Source organism: Ictalurus punctatus, chromosome 29 (genome assembly GCF_001660625.3).
Source record: "Ictalurus punctatus breed USDA103 chromosome 29, Coco_2.0, whole genome shotgun sequence".
NCBI lineage: Eukaryota > Metazoa > Chordata > Actinopteri > Siluriformes > Ictaluridae > Ictalurus > Ictalurus punctatus.
The window spans coordinates 1531305-1553804 of record NC_030444.2 but is presented as its reverse complement, the minus strand read 5'-3'; the positions used below and the strand labels follow the sequence as shown (position 1 = coordinate 1553804).

The following is a 22500-nucleotide window of genomic DNA, read 5'->3' as shown; positions in this document are numbered from 1 at the left end:
TTTAAGTGGCTCGGCAGTGATGAGCTGTTATTAGTGCAGGATAATTGACTGCTTGTAGATTAGCAATATTCTGAATTAGCGGTTTCAGTAGGTTGACAGACAACCGGAAATGTTTAGATACCAACAACGGAAATGGCGTCTAGCTGTGCTTTAGGACTTTTGCATACCTGTAACAAAGTATTCGACTTGTTTGTTGATGTCCTCGGAGTCTGTGTCGGTTGTGCTGAGGATGGCAATCACTCCACCAGGGGGGTCGTCTTCGCTCACTGTGCCTTTGTAGATCTCTGCTGTGAATCTGGGCGGGTTGTCGTTCACGTCGGCTACCGTTACTTCCACTTTGGTGCTCACTGTAAGTTGAACCTTATCTCCACGGTCAGTGGCCAGGACTGAGACGGTGTACTTGTCTCTCTGCTCACGGTCCAGTTCCTTCAGCGTGGTCACCCAGCCTGTTTCGCTATCAACAGCAAACAGTTCTGTTATGACCTCTGTTTCCTGGACAGGATCCAGACTGTAGCTCACCTGCCCATTGGTGCTTGAGTCCAGATCCATTGCTTTCACCTGTATCACCGAGGTGCCTCCAGGGAGATTCTCAACCACGACAGCTTCATAAGGGTCTGACTCAAAGAACGGACTGTTATCATTTACGTCCTTGACCTGGATGTTAACATCCACAGAAGAGATGATTTCATTCCCTTCATGGTCACTGTGCGCTTGGAGAGTGAACTGATACCACTTGGTGCTCTCATGGTCCAGTTTCTTCACCAGCTTCAGCGCGCCTGTGTCACGGTCAATCTCAAAAACCTCATCTTTGTTGCTCTCTAGGGTATTACCTTTTACTAGACTGTAGAACACTGGCTGGCTGCTCTCTGCCTGAATCATGTCAATTTGTGACCCTAGAGGACGATCTTCTTCAATGGCAAACCTATAGTATGGTTCTACAAACTTTGGCACTTTGACCTCTGGGGCAAGTACTCTAACATAGACAGGGACAACAGAGGATCTTGAAGGGTTACCACCATCCCTTGCACGTACAAGGAAAGCATAGAGCTCATTTTCTAATCCAATGAGACTCTCTTTCGTCACGATGACGCCACTGAGTGGGTGGATCTCAAAGTTCTCAGATACGTTTTCTGTGTCTGCTTCGATAGTGTAGGTTATGTCAGCATTGCTGCCTTCGTCCATGTCAGAAGCGGCAATTTTAACCACCGTTGTTCCTCGAGGAACATCTGATCCTATGTTGACTTTGTACTCTGCAGCTCTAAACTGCGGGGAATTATCGTTAATGTCGGTCAGGATCACGTTGATGGTGCAGAATCCTACTTTCCCGCCACCATCTTTTGCCATCAGCGAGACCTGAATGATTTTCTCCAAAGCATTCTCGCGATCAAGGCTCTCCAAGGTAAAAATTTCACCATCTTCATTTACAGAAAATTTGTCTCTAGCGACATCATTCACAATGTGGTATGTGACTCGTCCATATGTACCCGCGTCTTCGTCCGACGCCGGAGCCTCTGCCACTAATGTTCCGACTGCAGAGTTTTCTAGAAGCTCGACTATGTAGTCGACTTGAGGGAAGGAAGGACCGTGGAAGTTCGCACCGTTGACGGTAATTTTCACAATAGCAGAGTTCCTGAATACGCCGTCGGACACGGAAACGTTAAGGCTATACAGGGGCTCCATGTGCGGCTTCCTGTGATTGGAAATCACAACTGCTCCAGATTTTATGTCTATGACAAAGTTCTGCTCCTCGTTTCCTGACAAGATTGAAAACTCGAGTTTTGCACTATCAGAGCTGTCAGCATCCGAAGCCTGAACCTGTGTCACGAAATGGCCACGGGGAGCCAGCTCGCTGATGGACGCTTCATAAATCTTCTGGGAGAACACAGGAGCATTGTCGTTAAGATCTATTACATCAATCATCACAGTGACTTCACTGGAAAGCGCTGGAACTCCTCCGTCGACAGCTCTGACTGTTAGCTTGTGTTGCGTTTTCTCCTCATGGTCTAGCATGTGTGCGGTCCAGATCGTACCAGTGTCACGATCGATTGTAAAATATTCAGAGTTTTCATCATTGTTGGCGATTTGGTAGAACAGAAGTTTGTTGTTACCTGTGTCGGAGTCAATGGCGGATACCTGCACTACCGCGGTGCCGATGACGGAGGCTTCGGAAAGGCTAGCGTTATAAGACTTGGCTAGGAACACAGGTGGGTTGTCATTCACATCCTCTAAGATTATGTCAACAAATACGTCAGCCTTGGCACCAGTCAACGAATCTGTGGCTCTTACACTTAACTTATAAGCAGGATGTGTCTCGAAATCAAGAAGCTGAACCACTTGAATAACTCCTGTGTTGAAGTTGATGTAGAACTGATTGTAAGGATCGCCCTCTGTGATGGTGTACACTACCCTTGGCCCTTCTGAATGACTAGCCTGTACATGGATAATGGGAATGTGTAACTGTACATTCTCAGGGATCTCAAGACTGTAGAAAGGTTTTTCAAACACTGGTATGGCTTTATCCACTACAGTTATAGGCACTTCAACGGTTGCTGACAATGGTGGTTCGCCGCCATCTGTAGCCACAACCGTGACCATAAACTCTGAGTCCACTGAGTCCATCTCGAAGGACTTTCTCAGTGAAAGTTCACCTATAGCACTTATCTGGATGTATTCGTTTAGTTCCTGTAGACGGTATCTTACATCAGCGTTATTTTCTGTGTCCAAATCCATGGCAGTTACTTGTCTAATGACTTGGCCCACCTCGGCATCCTTCTGAACCAGTGCGTGGTAAGGCAGGTTGACAAACATGGGTGGGTTGTCATTGACGTCTTCGACGGTTACCCTTACAGGAACGTGAGCCATGTCGGACGACTTGTCCGCTCTGGTCACTTCTACTACAATGTCATAAGCGTCCTGCTCCTCACGGTCAAAGGGTATGCCAGTCGACGAGAGAACCCCAGAGGTACGGCTGATCTCAAACCTTTTATCCGGGTTTAAAATGGCATAAAACAGAGGATCGTTCACTTGGTTTCCTACAGCAGCAATGACAGCCAGAGTTTTCTTTTCCAAGGAGTTCTCCTGTACAAAAGCCTTGTAGGAGTTCTGAGTGAACTTCAGACTGCTTGCTTTATTCTCTCGAATGCTGATCTTCACTGACGCCATTTTGGAAAACCTGCCATCAGACACCCTAGCCTTCAGCTCATACCTACTTCTCAACTGGGTGACATTTTGAATAGTAACGACCCCTGTGAGTGGGTCCATTCTGAACTTGTCTCCGATGTTGCCCTCTGCAATCGAGTAGAGGAGTCTAGCGTTCGGTCCCGAGTCGGCATCAGTCGCGTTCACTGCGATGACTTTCACACCTTTATATGTTGGCACTAGAACTGTCGCCTCATATACGTCCTGGCTAAACTCTGGTGGACAGTCATTGACGTCTACGACTTCGATGGTCACATTGGCAGCCTTCTCAGCAAAATGACGTGGGATTCCCATGTCGTGTACTTGAACTGTGAATCTGAAAACAGGTTTTCGTTCATAATCCAACTCGGTTGTGGTTCTTATCGCTCCGGTGCTAGAATCAATGGCAAAGTAATTGTGGGCAAACGGTTCCACAATTTGGTAGACTAGCCTAGCATTTGCATCCCGGTCCATGTCTAAAGCACGGATGACTAAAGGAGTGCTGTCTTTAGTGAGGACCACACTATTCACAGGAGACGACTCACTAACTATCCCGGTAAACTCCTCCTGGATGAAAACTGGCACGTTATCGTTTTCATCCTTCAGGTGAATCAGAAGTGTAGCATTGCTAGCTTGGCCAGCCATGTTGGAACCCTGAATGGTTAGTGTGTAGGACGGAATGCTTTCGTAATCCAGAGCCTTTTGAGTCACAACGACTCCAGAGTTGGGATTAACGTCAAACGCCCCATTCACATTTCCTTCCTTGATCTGGTAGAAGACTGACGATTGGCTGGTGGCTGTAACCAGACTTACGAAAGTTCCAGGAAGCGCAGTTTCACTGATCTCAGCAGAAAACTCTTTCTCCGAGAATTTAGGTACAGCGTTGTCCGAGACAGTAACCGCGACGTCAACAGTCGCTGTAGCGCTAAGGGGTGGACTTCCTCTATCTGTAGCTTTCACCGTCAGCTCAAAGTGATTGTTGTTGCTTCGGTCCAGCTCTTTCGCCACAGCGATGGTCCCGAGGACAGGATCGATGGCAAATGAATTAGCTACGTTTCCTGCAGAAGAGAGGCAATAAAACAGAAGCTGTATATTACCATGCTTGGCTAAAGTATTGATTTCTTTTATTCTTTCAGGCAACTAAACTGTACCTTTATATATTTTGTGACTCTTGACTACGCATTTAAATAAACTCAATGGGCATATTAATGACATGTCATGCATTATCGAACACCCTCACAAGCATCAGTTGTTGTTTTTTTTGCTTGTTTGTTTTCTTTTACCATAATTCGTGTCCCATTGAATATGATTGAGGTTGAAAATGTGACATTTAAATAAAACTTTCCATGCGTTGTATCATCAGATAGGTCTTTTTTTCTTGGCGATTTCCTTTTCGCAAAAGTGGTCTCTTAATATTTTTTTATAGACAACAGATGAATATTTAGCTGACCTTCAGCGCTACGTTAAAACAAATCAGATTAAAATAAAGCATTTTCACTTTTCATGACACACAAGGGTCTATGTGGTGGTTTATGAGTAGCACTGACTCTCTGGACTTTACGCTCCAGTTAGATTAAGTCATGCGCGACGCTTCAAAAATGTGCGTTCTCGACATCCCAGAGAAACATCCCCGCTCTGCTGTCCAAACACTGGCTATTTATTAAGACAACAATAATGGGAAATGAAAAAGGGAGGAAACCACCAGCCTACTGCATGCTTCACAATCCTCTTTAATTTGTCTCTGTCTTTTTTTCCTTTCTGTCTCCCCACTCTGCTATCCCTCGTTATGTATCCTTCGCTTGGTCACTCGGCTTTCTTCCCTCCCGCCTCTTCGGGGTTTTTTTTTCTCCGTCTCTCTACATGACATCTTCTCACTTTCTCAGATTGAGAGCCTGGTGGGTTGGAGACCTCTGGAAGGGACACGTAAACTCTCCCACTCTCATCTCTCGCTGGTTCTCTGCTCTTTATGGACAGAGACACAAAGGAAAATGTGGGCAACATGACAGGAATGCTCTGCCTGCCGCTCGGGGTCTGTCAAAGCACGTCACCTCATGCACTCCGAACCGTTTCAAATTTAAAGCCCATAAACACAAGCTGCCAGGACATAAACCCAACGTTCTCTTTGACAAAGAATTTCAAACGATTCCACCTGTTTGAAGGTAAACAGTGCTTATAACCTGCAAGAAGCTGACAATCAAAACCAGGATTTTTCCATTCCAGTAACTGTTTACCGCGTCATGTAACACACAACACCTTTGTTCTTCGATGTAAAAGAGAACCAATGTTCTCGTGGCTTCTCAAAACATCTTCAGGATCATTTATTCCACTCGAAAGATGTTCGGGTTAGTCGTCGAATTACAGAACCCGTGATCGCTATAAAACGGCTTCTTGGGCTCCGCACGAATCGAAACCGTGTAAGGAGACATTCGCCAAAGTCACGAGAGAAAGGGTTGGTGCTTTAATATTTCATCAGACAATCGCTAGAAAAACCGAGAGCGCGTACGCAAGGCCGATTTATAATTGATGGCTATCGTTATAATGGTTTGGAATTAAAGTGATTACTACTGAAATATAACTATGTGGCTCCATAGCCAGCTCTTTTAGCTCCGTAGGTCTTTTATTCCTCTGTTCTACGGCTTCGCAAGAGCGGCAAGAGAGAAATCGCTGCAGCTTCTGGACTCCTGTGGCCGTTTAGCTTTCATTTAATTTGATGAACTTTTATCTCCGAGTGGGAAACTGATTCGTCTTATATCTCGACAATAAAGGAAGATGTGCACTGAGGGCTCCGAGTGGTTGGTCCCCAGAAAACATTCAGAGGTTTTACTGAAGGCCAGGGATTTGAACTTGCAACCTGACGATCTCGAGGAAACCCCTGAAGCACAGGGAGAACATGCAAACTCCGCACAGGGTCGGAGGCGGGACTAAAAATCCCAACCCTGAAAGTGTGAGGTAAACGTGTTAACCACTAAGCCACCGTAGCCCCCATACCTTTTGTGATGTAGCACTGAAGGTCTCTGATATAATTTTCTTGTGCAGTATGCATAATAATAATAATAATAATAATAATAAAAAGTTGACATTAAGTGATGCTTTTCACTTGAAAAAAAAAACTAATAATCACCTGATTCGATACTGTAGACGATCTCAGCGTTCCGTCCTTTGTCCTTATCCAAAGCGGCGACCTGCAGCACGGACGAACCGACAGCGGCCGACTCGAACACGCGCGCCACATACGGCGCTCCGAAAAACCACGGCGCGTTGTCATTAGCGTCCTCCACTCTGACGATCACTCGCACCAGGTTCCGCTTCACTGGAATGTCCTGGTCTCGCACCTTAGAAAGTTAAGGAAGAGAGGTTCAAAACGTGCGGACGGCCATTTTGTTTCTTCATAATAATGTAGTTAATGTAGTTAACAAACCCATCATACACCCCTGAGAACATAAAGCGTTTTAAAAACAAAATGCTGTTGTTTTTTTTTTTTTTTACAATTATTTCTCAGAGACATGCACGGATGGCTTGCGAACAGAGCGACAAACAAACCCAGAGAGAACATCAGGTGAGGCGACGCACGACTGACTCGACATCTCAAATAATGACGACAAATCAATTCAACTAAATAACTAAATAAACACCGCCACATGATACACACACACACACACACACACACACACACACACACACACATACACACACACACATCTACAGCTTCCCAAATACAAGAAACAAATTGAACTAATTAAGAACAAACAAAATCAATCAGAACTTCTGGACCACAAACCGTCTGCGAGTTCGTTTCACTGTAATAGCCTCATACGTCTCTAATTTAACCCCCGTGCAAAAAAAAAAGCACTCACATTTCATGATTAAAACCAGTGCATTTGCAACGCCAGGATTTGTTTACGGCATCGTATTAACTGAGAAAAACGAAACGTTCCTCGTCTTCGCTGTTTTTCTTTCTATAACTTCTATTTCGCTCATAAATCTTTCCAGTAAGTACGCACACAGCTCTGTAATCTCGTTTTCTCATTTCTCTACACACACACAGAGAAAGACGAGGTCATACCATGACGGTGAGCGTGTGCTGGCGCATGGCCTCGTGGTCGAGAGCCTCGGCTGTGTACAGCGCTCCGGTTCCCGGGTCCAGGCGGAACTTGCGCAGGCTGAACGGGTCGGTGCTGCTCAGCAACGTGAACGTCAGTTTGTTCTTCTCGTCCTGATCGGTGGCGCTCAGGCGTAGCACCTCGGTGTCGGGCGCCGCGTCCTCGGGCACGCTCACCTCGTACCGTGGCTGGGAGAACTGCGGCCGGTGGTTGTTGGTGTCGATCACTTTGATGAGGACCTGGCGGGAGGAACACGAGCAAGATTTACTGCCTCATACTCGCATTTGTTCTAGTTATGTTGTGCTAGTTTCTACACTTTCTTGCTAGCTAGCTGCATGTCTTTGATATTGCTTAGGTTAGGAATCATTTTACAACATCGCCCTTTGCAGAAGTGCTGCCATTTTCAATTTCAACGCATCTCTGAAAGCTACACAAGACTCTTATTGTTACTGTAATAGTATTATTAGCCTCATTTCTATGCTTCAGTACTAGCTAGGTTTTTGTTGTGCTAATGCCTATTCAGGTGATGGGCACTACACCACAAAGCACTTCCTACTTGTTAAAATGAACAAAATGGCTGATAATATAACGCAGGCGCTGTAAAGCGATTCTAGCTGCTACACTAAAATGCCCGTTATGCTAGCTAGCTAGCGTGAAGCTGAAAATCTGGATTGTTAAAGTACCCCAGGATTGCGCCAACGATATATTGTGTGGCTGCAGTCTGACTATTAATGTAGACGGTCATTTTTTATAATGATTAGCCTGCGCATATTGTGCGAGATGAGTTCATTCACTCTGAAAGCAAACCGCTGAGGTTCAAACAACAGACATTCCCCATTAACATCGAGGCTTCACCAATGAGACTGTAATAACCTCTACGCTACCGCACTCACAACATGTCGCAAATTAATATCAGTATGATATTTAGTCCGTATCATTCAACCCTAAAACAGAAGCAGCGTTTAGGCCTTGCTAATCAGACTGAAGCAATCAGACTTTAACATTTTTTTTTTAGCATTGCTGCTAAGTCAAGCGAATAAAGCGCTTTGATATTTGAAATCCAGTCTAACCCCGAGATGAGCGCTTGGGTCGGTAGCGCTGGGAAAATGTTACGGATTGACATCATCTTTCTGTAAATACCAAAAGTCGCTCGCCTACATTAACGTAAAAGGCTGTGTTTCGTTAACGGTTATAAAAACAGCCGAACGGAGTTAAATGTCAAAGCGGAGATGGTGGCGTAATTATCCGAGAGCTGACGGTGTAACCTGGTCACTGACAGGGCAAAACAAAACAAAAGCAGGCGCGTGGAGACACGATAACACAATAAGCACTGCGGCAATATTCATAGCTTTTTCAGTATGCAGTGATAGTCACAAGTGACGTTGTACTTATATGGGCGTTAGCAGAGATGCTACGTAGCTAGTAGGGAGATATTAAAAAAAAAAACTAGCATGGAAGAAACTAGCGCAGTGCGAAATGCTTTATTAGATTGTACAAATGACTGTGGCTGTGCTGTGAGGGAAAATAATATGCAGGGACATCAGAGAGGTGCTAGAGCGTAGACCACTGAGAGAGAGAGAGAGAGAGAGAGAGAGAGAGAGAGAGAGAGAGAGAGAGAAAGTGTGTGTGTGTGTGTGTGTGTGTGGCACAAACTAGTATCCCGGTAGAGCTGGCCTGTTTTTATAAAGTGCCAGAAGAAGACAAAACGTCCCTCCTTCGTTCACTCCACTCGGCTCTGAGGGGCTGAACAACATACCATCAGGCCATGCAGCCACAACCCCCCTCCCCAGTGGGCGGCCATATTGGATCCAGTGCTCTCAATAAGGGAAGCCCATATTAGCTGGCTGGATGTGATGACAGCAGATAAAAGTAGCTTGGCAGCAGAGATAGACAGAGAGAGATAGACAGAGAGAGAGAGAGAGAGAGAGAGAGAATGAGAGAGAGAGAGAGACAGAGAGACAGATGGTTAGACTGGCGAGGAAATGAAGTAGGGAGAGAGGGAAATGTGAGAGTGGAAAATGGAGGAATAAAACTGTGAGACAGACACAGACAGGGAGAAAGAGAGAAACAGAGAGAGAGAGAGAGACAGACAGACAGAGAGAGACGGGGGAAGGGTGGAGGAGTTTGTCTGGCTGCTCTCCTGTCTGTGAGGTACCCACAGTGGTATGCAGCACAGTGGAATGTGTGTGTGTGTGTGTGTGTGTGTGTGTGCAACGGTTCATCCCTGAGGACCATCATACTGAATCCAGAAAGACAAATCCCTCCAGGGCACACACACACACACACACACACACACACACACACACACACACACACACAAACACACAAACACACTAACCTCCTAACCACTGCATTAAAAGAATACTCCAGCATTTTTCAACCTGTTTGTGTTGTGTGTGTGTGTGTGTTGAGAAAAACGACACACAACCTGTTTATGTCAAACTCGCTCACAATGCAAGCCTACGTGCAGTCTAAGGACAGCTGACGAACTCCTTCAATAACGCATTCAAGAAAAAATTCGAATTATTCATAAACTTTTTACCGGGGGTTTGTAAACGAAGCTCTAAATCTGTGTAACGATTCCGTTCAGAGAAGGTGGAACTCTACGTTAAGGTTAGGATTAAGGTTATGCTAAGGTTAGCAGTATACACGAGTGGCATAGAAACTTAAGCAAAGTTACTAAAGGTAACCGGGACTACTTTTCCGTGTACTGCTAAAAACCCTGCACAGCTTTGTTAAGACGTCCTCACACATTACTCGCAAAATTCTAGTCGTGCTAAGCAACACATCCTGGCTGGCGGACATCCAGGCTAACGTTTGGGTATGTACAACGACAAGATCCTTAACAATCGTTAGCTTAATACAGAGCTTGTTAGCTAAGTAAAGCTGCACTGATTTCGCTGAGTCATGCTAGCTAGAAGCTAGCTTCTGTTCTGAGGACCATGCTCATTGTCAGGGCTACTCGATGTAGAATTATTACAATGTTAAAAGCCTTTTAAATGACTAAACATCGCTTTGACATATTACTGTACAAATCAATCTCTCGCTAATAACAGTGAAAACGTGCGTGAAGAGATGCTAGCAAAGAAACTAGCACAGCTTCGGTTAGATTAGACTTCATCCACTTGGCTTCCACCGCTCCAGCGTAACTGCTGTACACGTGAGTTTGCGTTCTATTGTTGTGCATTTGAAATGTTTCAAACGTTGACCAACCGTTAGACGTCCATTACACGCGAGTTTCAGGTCAACAGATTTAACGTGAAATTCTCAGAATAGGAAAAATAGCTTAAAAGCTATTCTCCCTGATGCAGTACAGAGAGTCTGGAAAATACAGGATTCCTTTAAAGGTTCAGCACACACACACACACACACACACACACACACACACACACACACACCGTTTATGTCTCAGGACACTTAAAATAGAACCGTTAAGAGAGATATTCTCTTCCGCCACTGCTTTTATCTCCCGCTGGGAAAAAATGGCATTAAATTGATCGTAATCCACTCGCTGTCCCAGATCCTGTGCTTTAACGAGAAACAAAAAAAGACGACAAAAACAACAAAATCAGGGCAGTGCCGGGGTTCTGCCTTATCACAGGCAGAACATATAACCCAACGCCGTCGGTATGCGATGGGGGAAAAGCAGCCGGGGCAGAACACGGATTTGGAACCGAAGATGTGTTTACCGCTGGGACGAACAAAGACGTGTTAGACACACCGAAGACGTACAGCGCGAATTCCGACTTTAATCTGCTTATCTCGCGCTGTTTTTAGAAAAGAAACAATTCAAAGCGCATGACGTGAGATTTAGAGCACGAGGACGTTAAGAGCGTCTCCTAATCCTCCAGGTTCGACTTGTCACGCAGAAGAAAAACAGAAACTAGGCCTGAGGCAATCGTTTGTTTTTACGATATATCACGATATTCGGTACTTAATATTATCGTTCAGCTCGAGGCGGCACTTTTGCAGTGCCGACTGTGTCGCTAAAGCAAAATCTCTCTCATTAGAAACAGTGGGGGCTTTGGATTTATTGATCAGGACAAAACAAACGTGGCCATGCTGGTCGATTGTGGAGGACGAACTAGCCTCGTGCAACACCATCGGCACTTGAGGCAAACTCAGGCAATTCAGGAGGGGGAAGTGAAACGTGAGTGGGTGTGGTGGAGTGGGAGGTGAAATGTGGTTGGGTGTGGTGGAGTGGGAGGTGAAACGTGATTGGGTGTGGTGGAGTGGGAGGTGAAACATGAGTGGGTGTGGTGGAGTGGGAGGTGAAACATGAGTGGGTGTGGTGGAGTGGGAGGTGAAACATGAGTGGGTGTGGTGGAGTGGGAGGTGAAACGTGAGTGGGTGTGGTGGAGTGGGAGGTGAAATGTGGTTGGGTGTGGTGAAGTGGGAGGTGAAACGTGATTGGGTGTGGTGTGATAGAGTGGGAGGTGAAACGTGAGTGGGTGTGGTGGAGTGGGAGGTGAAACGTGATTGGGTGTGGTGGAGTGGGAGGTGAAACGTGATTGGGTGTGGTGGAGTGGGAAGTGAAACGTGAGTGGGTGTGGTGGAGTGGGAGGTGAAACGTGATTGGGTGTGGTGGAGTGGGAAGTGAAACGTGAGTGGGTGTGGTGGAGTGGGAGGTGAAACGTGATTGGGTGTGGTGGAGTGGGAGGTGAAATGTGGTTGGGTGTGGTGGAGTGGGAGGTGAAACGTGATTGGGTGTGGTGGAGTGGGAGGTGAAACGTGAGTGGGTGTGGTGGAGTGGGAGGTGAAACGTGATTGGGTGTGGTGGAGTGGGAGGTGAAACGTGATTGGGTGTGGTGAGGGGAAGGGCGAGGTGAAATGTGACCATGTGGGGGAGGGGAACATGATTTTTACAGATTCCACAAACAAGGAAGTTTTATTTGCAGGTTGTCTTTAAACAGTAAACAAACCCAAATGGTGCACAAGGTTCTCACGTTATCTTGCACTATTTGAATAATATATATTGTGTATATATTGTTATATATATTCTAACAAAAACGTTGCACGCCTGCAGTTCTTATCAAGCCTTTATTTCCTCTCGTGTCTCCAGCCGCTGCTGCTCTTTATTAATGCAAGTGCAAATATTTGCAGTACACACCTGCTGAGCAGCTCGCGAGATATCAGGACGTGTTGACAGGGACGTGAGGCGAGCACAAAAGACGCTAATGGGCCGGAGTGTTGAAAAGCAAGAGGTGACTGGAACAAAAAAAAAAAAAACCCAGAAAACTAAACCCCTGAGCTGTCACAAACAAACACGTCAATCAATATCGGAAAGACAGCATGACACCGACTTCCTGTCACTACATCAACGTGATGCGGATACGAGTGTGTGTGTGTGTGTGTGATATTAATTCATATGGTGCACCTTTTCTGATTAGGTACGAATGTAAAGTAAATTTCAGAGCTGCCAACGAGCTTTTTACATAACAAACAACTCGTACGTACCATAACACAATTTGTACAGCTGGCTAGCTGACTAACCAACGGGAAGCATGAGGAATGTAGGATTTCCGTGGAATATTCCGTGAATGTTTGGGGAGCGTTTAAAGAACGATAGCGGAACGTTAGGAGACGAAACCGAGCGACGTTTGAGGTATACTGTATACTGATGATGTATAGAAGAGATTTTTAAAGAAAAATTAAAGAACAGTTTTGGGGAATGTTGTGGGAACGTTAAAAAAAACATTCAAGGAAAATTTCAGTATGTTTACAGAACACCGGGGAATGTTCACGGAACTCTGGGGCTACAAATTAGAGGTTGCTTGAGGAACGTTTGTGAGAAGTGAGAACGTGTAAAAGTTGCGAGTTTTCAATGGAATTTATGAAACGCATTCTTGGAGAACGTTAAAGGAACAGTTTGGGAATGTTTCAGGAGAGCAAACGTCAGAAGGAATGTCTGAAGGAACATGTAGGAACATCTGGGTAATGAATTGAGGAATATTTAACAACTGATAATAATTGGGACACAAATGCCGGGAACTTTTAGGCAGATTATTTTGGCTTTGCCGAACTTTCTCCATCCAACACAAAGCCTAAGACAACGACAGTTCATCGCAATATGATCACGGTATGATATTCCGTCCATGCTGTGAATTCCTAGTTCAGACTCTCTGGGAATTTAATATCTTTGGCGTCTTTTGGAGAAAGTGGAGACGGACACAAAGCTCGAGGACCGGAGGACACGGTCTTACACAAGCAAGCGGCGGGACAGCTAAAGTCTACACGCTGTGTGTTTGTGTGTGTGTGATGACTGTAACTGATTTGGGGTGAAGGCTCCGAGTCTCCAACAATGCCTCTCAGATTAGCACGCCGGCACAGAGGAGACGCGCTAACAGACTGCAACGATGCGGCTAAATGTGTTATGTCACCGCCCCTGGCTCCTGATCACATGAAGTTGCTTTTGCACTCTCCACCAAAGCCAAAAACAAAACAGAAACTTCTAGCATTCTTCAGGTTCTCTAAAGGTAGGAAACAAGAAGATACACCAAAAGACAAACAGAAAGATATACTGATGGAGTGGTGGTGAAAAAGACCGACAGAGAGAGAGAGAGAGAGAGAGAAATAGAGATAAAAGTTATTGGAGCAGAGAGCCAGACATCCTCCTCACATGCTCAAGGAATGAGACAACGGAAGAATCCAGAAGCCGAAGCCAACCCCCCCCCCCCTACATTGGCTGAAGAAAAACATCAGCCAATGTAGAGAACGTTAGGAGGACAACCTTTGGAGAACGTTTTAAGAGAGCATTTAGAGAAAGGTTCCGTGTTCGAAAAAGTCCTTAAGGAACATTTGGAAGAACGTTAAAGGAACGTTTGCGGGGAGTTAGGAGAATATTTAGGGAACGTTGAGAATCTTAAAAGGATGATTGAAGGATGTTTTTGGAGAATGTTAGAAGAACAATTAACTAATATTTCGGGGGACGCTAGCATTGTTTAGATCCACGTACAGTACAGTATTTTCATGCAAATTTTGGGATATCGCATTGAAATGTATTGTTTTTTTTAAAAAACGCTGGATGGAAACACCAGATGCGAATAAAATCTACGAACTTACACACATAAATCACGATGGAAACACATTTACCAAATCAATTCCTCAATGCGCATCAATAATCATGGATCATGTGACTCAACAAATCATGTGATCGGATAACTGGCTCAGAAAAGTCAAAATGGCGGAAAAACGGTGCTTCATTCGCGAATGATCGGTGCGATATTCCAATTTTTCGCATACACGTTAAATCCGCAACTTGGATGGAAACGCGGCTAACGTTTGGAGAATTGCGATCTGACCTGAGGAAGACTTCAAGAGATTTAAGGTACATTTCTGACACCGTTCCCATTTACAGAAAAAAAATATTCCGGAAGTATATCGGAATATCGGGAGAACAAGCTGAGGAACATTTGAAGGAAACGCTTCAGGCTTCAGGATAATGCTAGGGGAATGTTTTCAAGGAAACGTTTAGAAAACCATTTGTGAGAAAATTGAAAGCGTATTTAAGGAATGTTTTGGGAATGTTAGGAGAACGTGAAGAAAACAGTAGAAGGAATGTTTATATTTAAGGAGGTTTTCGGTATGTTTATGGAACACTTAGGAACATCTGGTGATGGTGATCGTTTGTGGAAAAAAACAAAGGGGGAACAAATCAGAAACATTTCAGGAACGTTACGAGGACGTCGGTGCCGCATTTAAACGCTCGGGGAACCTATAAAGGATTTAGTTGGAGAACTAACATTTGGAGAACTAACGGGGGAACGGTTTGGGGAACGGCTTTAGAGAACATTCATGTTTAAGGTTGATGCTTAGGGAATGATTTATAAAGCATTTTTGGACACAATTAAAAGAACAGCTTGGGAACGTCGGGAGAACGCCAAGAAAACATTAGAATTGATGTTTTGAGGAATATCACTTATGGGATATTTAAGGAACACTTGTGGAATTTGTCCGGGAATGCTTGAGGAACGTTTGTGGAATAATGCAAGAATGTTGGAAGAGCTGTTTTTATGGAATTTTCAGGGAGCAAGCTGAATGTTTGTGTAAAGACATGTACAGAATGAACATTCTGGGAACGTTAGGAGAACGTCTGGAAACCATATCCCGCTCTGCTGAAGCTAGTCTAATCCTGGCGTCAGGCCCAATCCGTGTGGCTATGTGAGGAATTTCTGAGCTCTGGAATCACCTGACCACTGTCTCAGCACACACACACAGGCTGATTCTGAAGAATCCAGTCTGCCTTTCAGCGTCGTTAAACATTCACAACACGGCTCCAACACAAACACACACACGCACAGCCGCTCCCTCTGCATAAACACCAGTTCCTCTCACCTGTGTGCTGACGGTGTTTGTGCCGTCCGTAGCCTCCAGCGTCAGGTTGTAGTTGGATTTGTGCTCGGCGTCCAGCGGCCGCGCCACCATCAGCGTCCCGCTCGCTTTTCCCACATCGAAACGGCTGTCCGAGTTCCCGCCTGTACGGAAAACCAGAGCAGAACCTTCAAACTAACCCTTAAGCTTATCTGTACAACCTAATCACAAGAACTTCTTCTTCTGAATGGAAAACTCATCAGAAGGTTCGAACCCGTATCCATCCACAGAATTCTAACCACGATTTGACTGTTAATACCGTATTTAACACCAGGGCGAGACGGTTTTCAGATGCCACAGATCCCACAGCAGCACGTGCACGTTAACATGTAATTAAACGTTCAAAGAGATAGAGTAATTAGAAAAACTCCGCGCAGAGGATTTACCTTCCGAAGATCGCCGATAACAAAACACATTAGGAAATCACAACGAGGCTGCAAAGGGTTCTGGGAAAAGCAGCGATGGATCGCTTCCCCAGACCCGGATTAAGCCCGGATTCTGACGGGGATTGATTTTCTTTGGGGAATTTCCCAGTTTAGTTCAACACCTAAACCTTGGGCTTTATCCACGTGTGATATGTGACGATGGTGGAAGGAAATTACACATACAGGAAATAAAACACTATAGAACTTAGTAAAAAAATCCAACCAAACAAACAAACAAACAAATAGAAATATAATATACGAATACACACACCAATATACAACAGTACAATGGAGATGAATTCAGAAGAGCATGCGCCTTTTGCAATGAAAACACTCGGCTATACGTTTACTACTGCACTTAGCCTAGCTAAAATTGAGTTTTCACTCAGGTTCGGTTAGCATAAGCAAACGTTACACACATGTGCTATTAGTTTCCATAAATTCCGCATGTTCGTCTCTGAGAAAGACAATCAATTACCTCCTCACGCACTGGGAAGTCCTTTCGTGTGACTTAAAGAATTTAAAATTTAAAAGCCGTTAAGCCGTTAAAACACGGTTAAGAATTATCATACAGATTAGCATGCTAGTTTGTCTGCCTAAACCTCTTCTCGGTGCACAAACCAATAACAACATAAATAACCTGAGCACCTGCGGTGACATTTTTGAGAATACTCCAAAAGTTTTCAACTGTGTTTGGTTGATAAGCTTTGAATTCATTATAAATAGATAAAAGTAGCTGTATTCAGCAATACGTAGCTGGCTAGCTAACGTCCTGCTAGCGTTACACAAATTCGATCTCATTTCAAACTCATTCTTCTAACGCTTAAGTAAACAGCAGTAAATTATAGCAGCTAACAGTTTCGCTTAACAGACCCGACCAATCAAAAAAATTTTCAGGCATGGCTAACTATTCTAACGTTGTTGCTAGCTGTCGTAAATGTTGCATCTGCAACGTGTAGCATGAGAAACAGGAAAGAAAACGTCGAAAGAAGTACACTAGCTTCACTCTACCGTTAATTAGCTACATTTTAGAGCAGAGAACGCCAGAAACCTCGCTTCTAGAGGAGGTTTAAGTGAGTAAAACTGTGAGCCATGTTGCTTTTATTCATGTTGCATTCACTGGTAGAGATGTTAGCGTCTTCGCAGTGAGTGCTCACTTAAAGGAACGTTTTTAGAGGATATATTGATATACTCATTCATTCATAATTCACAAAAGAACACTCCAGGAGGTTAAGTAGCTGAACTGTTTTTTTTTATGCTAATGCTTTTATGCCCCGGTGGAAGCTTCTGGGAGATAATGTGCGCACCATGTCGTATTTTAGAAGCACAATGGGAACAAATGACTATAGAGCGAAGTTTAAAACACAGTAAAATATATAGAATTGTTTCCAAGTCCAAGACAGTTTGGCGATACTGTACGTGAGGGAGTAAAGCACTTCGGGGCGTGCTGTTAGAGGAAAATGTTCGACAATGGAGCGGTGCGAAGAAGCTGTTATGAAGATAAAAGGGCTAAGCTGAGTCTAGCGCATCATCTAGTCCAAACGTAGCATTTTCATTGCTTTGTCTTGACTTTGAGACACACAGGACAGCACAACACCTTTTTAATTAAAGCCAATCACAGATCCCGTGGAGATCTGCGATGGATACCTTCTGCCGTGCAGTTCAGGTCGCACGCAGCTTGTACGACGTGAAACGCCTCGCTGGGCTCGGCGTTTTCTTCCAAGCAGAAGAGAGAAACGAGAAGGAGAGGAGGTATAGGAGGAGCATAAAAAGAGAGAACAGATTGTCAGTTGGTTAGAAAAGATCAACGAGACGAAGAGAAAAAAAAGGGGTGAGTAGGTTTAAGTTTAAGCGAGATGCTCGTGCTACAAGAGACTCGTTCGCAGAAATCGAAGCTATGAGTTAGAACAGCTTTGAAGCGTAACGTACTTCGAGAACTTCGTCGTGTCTGTACCTGTGATATCAAACCAGACGGGTGTGTCCGTGTTCTCCATGGTGATAACCCCGACCATGTGGGAGACAGGGTCACTCTCCATGACGCTGAAGGAAAACATGCTCTCGTCGAAGGCCAGCGGCGTGGCACTCGGCTCCGGCTTGGGGATCCACTCGATGTGCAGGCGGCAAGTGGAGGATTTCTGGGGCCGGCCGTTATCCACCGCCTTGATCTGCAAACATTTCGGAACGGTTCAGCGTCAAATTCATTAACTCGTTTATTATTTACGTTTGTCAAGGTTTCCAAGAGGTATATGCCAATCGGCTGTAACACAGTACTTCGAATACTGCAGAGGAAGGTGCCTATGTAAGCATTTGGGCAAGAATTTGGGCATGCCATGATACAGCACCCCTGGAGCAGAGAGGATTAAGGGCCTCGCTCAAGGGGCCAACAGTGGCAGCTTGGCAGTGCTAGGGCTTTAACCCCCGACCTTCCGATCAGTAACCCAGAGCCTTAACCGTCAAGCCACTACTGCCCCTGGAAGTGAAGTGCTTGGACCCCTTTGATAAGCACGGTTCAATTAGAGTCCCAATTCTTTACAAAAAATTTGGTGGACAAGACTACCTGGAATGTTTTGTACAAAATGACCTTGACTGCCAGTTAGTACAGCACCTGTAATCATCATCAAATCATCACATTATCCAGTCCTACATGGTAAGGAAACATATCAAATACTGGCAGAGACGCGCTTATCCAATACCAAGTCTGTGTGAACCTACATCCCGGTTTCCGTCTGGTCCAAACGCTACACTAACACTTAACACAACGGAAAGCACTTCTTGCCAGATGCAAAGTTTTCAGACAACACGTTAGGTCTCACCGTGAGGATGTCGTATTCACCAGCGGAGGAGACCTTCTTAGACGACACAAGGCCAGTTTTGGGTTCGATGAAGAACTTTCCCTGCTCGTCTCCGTCCTCGATGCTGTAGGAGATCTCGGCGTTGGAGCCGTGGTCACGGTCCGAAGCGATGACTCGGTACACTGGCTCTCGGCGTGTCGAACGCTCCTTCTCGACCTTCTCCCGCTCTGGCAGCTTGATTTTGTAGACCTTTTCCATGAAGACGGGCCGGTTGTCGTTTTCGTCTAACACCTGTACGATTACGCGTACCGTGGTGGAGCGGGCCGGTACGCCCTGATCCGTCACCGTGATCTGTCAAGGAAGAAGACGAAGGGGAAGGTTAAAACTAGAACGTCGAGAGGAAACCATTGGACTTATTGGCGGTATCCTATATTTTTGTTTCCCAAGGTACAAATGGTCCATTCATGGATCGAGACATTGTTGCAGTGAAGGGTCTTAATGCTCCACGTTGGGAGTGCCAGGCTTGGTCAACAGATCTGAGGGGAGAGGTCTGTCAAAAAAAGCGGTGTCCTAAACCCCCCATGAAAGGTACAAATACAAATGCACCCTTGAGATACAACAGTTGTCTTTAGATCTGATTTCAAAAGTTAGTCCTAACTATATCTTCCCCCTATCTAATGGTACGAGGTACCCTTGATAAGGGCACACACATTGAAAGGTACACTTCCCTTTTTATCTGATCCTGTACAAGTCTTCCTGCTCGTCTAGTGTAAGTTTCATACCTCCACATGATTAGAACAGATATATGATATGAACGAATGATATTTTGATGGTTCCATTATTACCACATCACTACACTCCATACCCGGTTCTGTGACTTGTTCACGGGCCAATTCAGCACCCGGTAATTGGACAGGTCCTCAAGTCCCTGTCCATCGAGAACCGGTGAAACATGAACAATTCTCAGTAATGGACTCGGACTTCCAGCCCTTAATGTGTAATTCTGCCAAAATGGGCTTTTTTTTTTTTTTTTTGGGTGCGTTTGATCCCTCTCGTGTCAAATAACCCTCAAAACCCAGAAGACATCTAGTGTCAAATTGGACATTTCCAATTAGAGAGGAAACAAGATCGGGGAGCAGCAAATTGTGAAAGTGAGCGACGGGACAATAATAGACTGTCTGCGCGATGACGGTCTCGAGAGGAGCAGCCGATTGAAAACGTTTGTGAAACGTCCGTGGTCGGAATCGATCTGACACACACACACACACACACACACACACACACACACCCACACGCACACAAAAACCCCCTCACTTGCTCAGCTTCTCCTGACGAAGCTTTCGCTAATTCAACTGGCTGCCAAAATGGAAGCAATGCCCCGGGTGATTAGCTGTCAGATATTTTACAGAGACACACGGCTACAATAAGTGAGACCCCGAGGTAGGTGAGATGAAAAAGCTGTTATGCACTTCAGAGCATCAGAGTGACAGCTCCTTCCCTACTGCCTCGTCCCGCGAGAGCGTACTAATACCTAAGAGAAAAATCGAGAGAGAAAAAAACCCAGTACGCGATGCAAACTAATTGGACCCCGTTGAATGATGTTTTCTTAAAAATAACAGGTGTTTATGTGCTGTTTTCGGGGGTTCGAGGATGACTCTTTTAATTTACTCCATTTACATTACTCCAACGTTCCCAAAGACACAATGTACATAAGGTAATGTAAAGCAACTCCAATGGATTAGTATTTCCCAAGTCCACGGGAACATCAAATTCCTCCGGAGCGGAAAAACTGAATAAAATCCAAAACAGCCGAGCATCGCAAAGCGCCGAACCGAACAGGATACAGAGTTACAGAAGTACAAAACTTTTCTTTCTTTTTTTTTTTTTTTTTTGGTCAGCATGACTAAAACCGACTGAAAACTATTTTTATAACTATGCGTCCTATTAAATTCGGCTTTTTGCAGCGCTCGGCTATTTTGGATTTTATTACATTTCGGAGTTAGTTTTTGTTGTCCTCAGCACTTTAAAAAACAAAAACAAAGACTTAACGACCGTCCGAAAGTCGTAGCGCGTATTAACACTCACAGATGTGTGCTTATATCGGTGTGGCAACCTCGTTAGACGTGTTAGACGTCGAGAGACGAGAACAATGAAATTAACGTTCGGGATTCATATTTATAGGTTCTGTCGCATTTTAAATACTGTGTTCTTGCTTATTAACTGAATAAAAATATATAATTAATGTGGTTTTTATTTTTTTTGGGGGGGGGGGGGGCTTTTATATAATGGGCTGTGAATCCTTTGGACTTTACTCATAAACCTATTAAACATATCTTTATGTGAAAGGACAATGTTCAGATTTGTGCGGTTTCTGAAAATAACCATTTGGTCTGGCGTAATGGAGGGACCTGGGCATAAACAGTCTGCAGAAACACACACACACACACACACACACACACACACACACACACGCACATACCCACACACACATACCCATGCACACTTTTTCTTGCTAATACAACATCTCAGTTAGAGAACGAGCCCCTGGAGCAGTCAAAAAAACAAAACAAAACACAAACGGAGAACTGGAAGTCCAAACACGGCCATTTCGGCGTGTGTAAGCAGCTCCTCCATCAGGCTCGTCACACACCGTTTGATTCGGAAGGTGATTAACGCCGTAATGTGCCGTCGTCTTCCAAATCTGTTGTTTTCCAAGCTGAACACGATTAATTAATCTGGTTATTTTCAACTATATTAATTAACCAAGTTACTTCTAACCATTCAGTGTGTGTGTGTGTGTGTGTGTGTGTGTGTGGGGAGTTCACCAGCTCAGTCAATCCCGCTTTTATGGAAACGCAGCTCCAGATCCGTAATTACAGCGAGACAAAACATCAATTATACAAAAACAAATTTCAGAACACAGACTCGCTCCAATTAGTCCGCCGCTGGAGGAGGATGAGGGAGGATGGTAGAACTGATTATTACCGAGATGTGTGTATGAGTATGAGACACCGCGTAGAGACAAAACATCCCGCTATCAGCGCCAGATCTGACCCAGAATGTACAGCACTTAGAGAGAGCGAGAGAGAAAAATGTTATCTGATAAAATGCCTGGAAAAAAATCCGATCTTGTCAAAGCCTGCGACGAGACGCCGGTCCGATCCGAGCAGGCAGGAATGCGAACGTCTCTTCCAAGAATTTTAACTGATGAGTCAGATCTGGGAAAACACGAATTAAAGCGGAACGCTGTGTGGAAAGCTGGGACTCGGTTATAAACATATACACCGTAACATTTCCGTCGAAGGCGCCTCGGCGTGTTACAGAGTGCTTATTAAAACCTGATTTTCCCCCACGTTAATTTAGTCCTTTCCCATCTGCTGGATAAATGTGCTACAGCACGAACGCTCCTTATTTGGGAGGGTCCTTTTTTTTTATCCTTTCACAATTTTTCACCATTAATGTGCCAGATGGTCAGGAGGAAAATTATTATTATGTGCTAAAACCAGAAAAATAGGCCATAAAAAATAGGTTTGGTTATTACAGAGCAGAAAATGTGATAATTTGATAATTATGTATCATTGAGTTGTTTTTTGTTGCCTCATTATCATTTGAGGAATTATCATTTTCGTGTGTGTG

At 44.7% G+C, this 22500-nt stretch overlaps 1 protein-coding gene and 1 long non-coding RNA gene across 5 annotated transcripts in view; both read right to left on the bottom strand.

Moving 5' to 3' along the window:
• The window catches only part of fat1a (FAT atypical cadherin 1a), a 77030-nt gene that overhangs the window by 20619 nt on the left and 33911 nt on the right, over positions 1-22500 (bottom strand). For all 4 annotated transcript variants that reach the window (XM_053677319.1, XM_047152139.2, XM_053677320.1 and 1 more), the window contains exons 5-10: positions 18886-19215; positions 18027-18237; positions 15612-15751; positions 7241-7516; positions 6299-6509; positions 168-4235 (exon numbers count right to left, since the gene is read on the bottom strand). In XM_053677319.1, coding sequence (XP_053533294.1) covers positions 168-4235; positions 6299-6509; positions 7241-7516; positions 15612-15751; positions 18027-18237; positions 18886-19215 — 5236 coding nt within the window. The remainder of the gene's footprint in view (positions 1-167; positions 4236-6298; positions 6510-7240; positions 7517-15611; positions 15752-18026; positions 18238-18885; positions 19216-22500) is intronic.
• The window catches only part of LOC128629386 (uncharacterized), a 2836-nt gene continuing 1465 nt past the window's right edge, over positions 21130-22500 (bottom strand). The window contains exons 1-2 of the long non-coding RNA XR_008393752.1: positions 21690-22500; positions 21130-21580 (exon numbers count right to left, since the gene is read on the bottom strand). The exon at positions 21690-22500 is cut by the window's right edge and continues 1465 nt beyond it. This is a non-coding gene — a long non-coding RNA (uncharacterized LOC128629386). The remainder of the gene's footprint in view (positions 21581-21689) is intronic.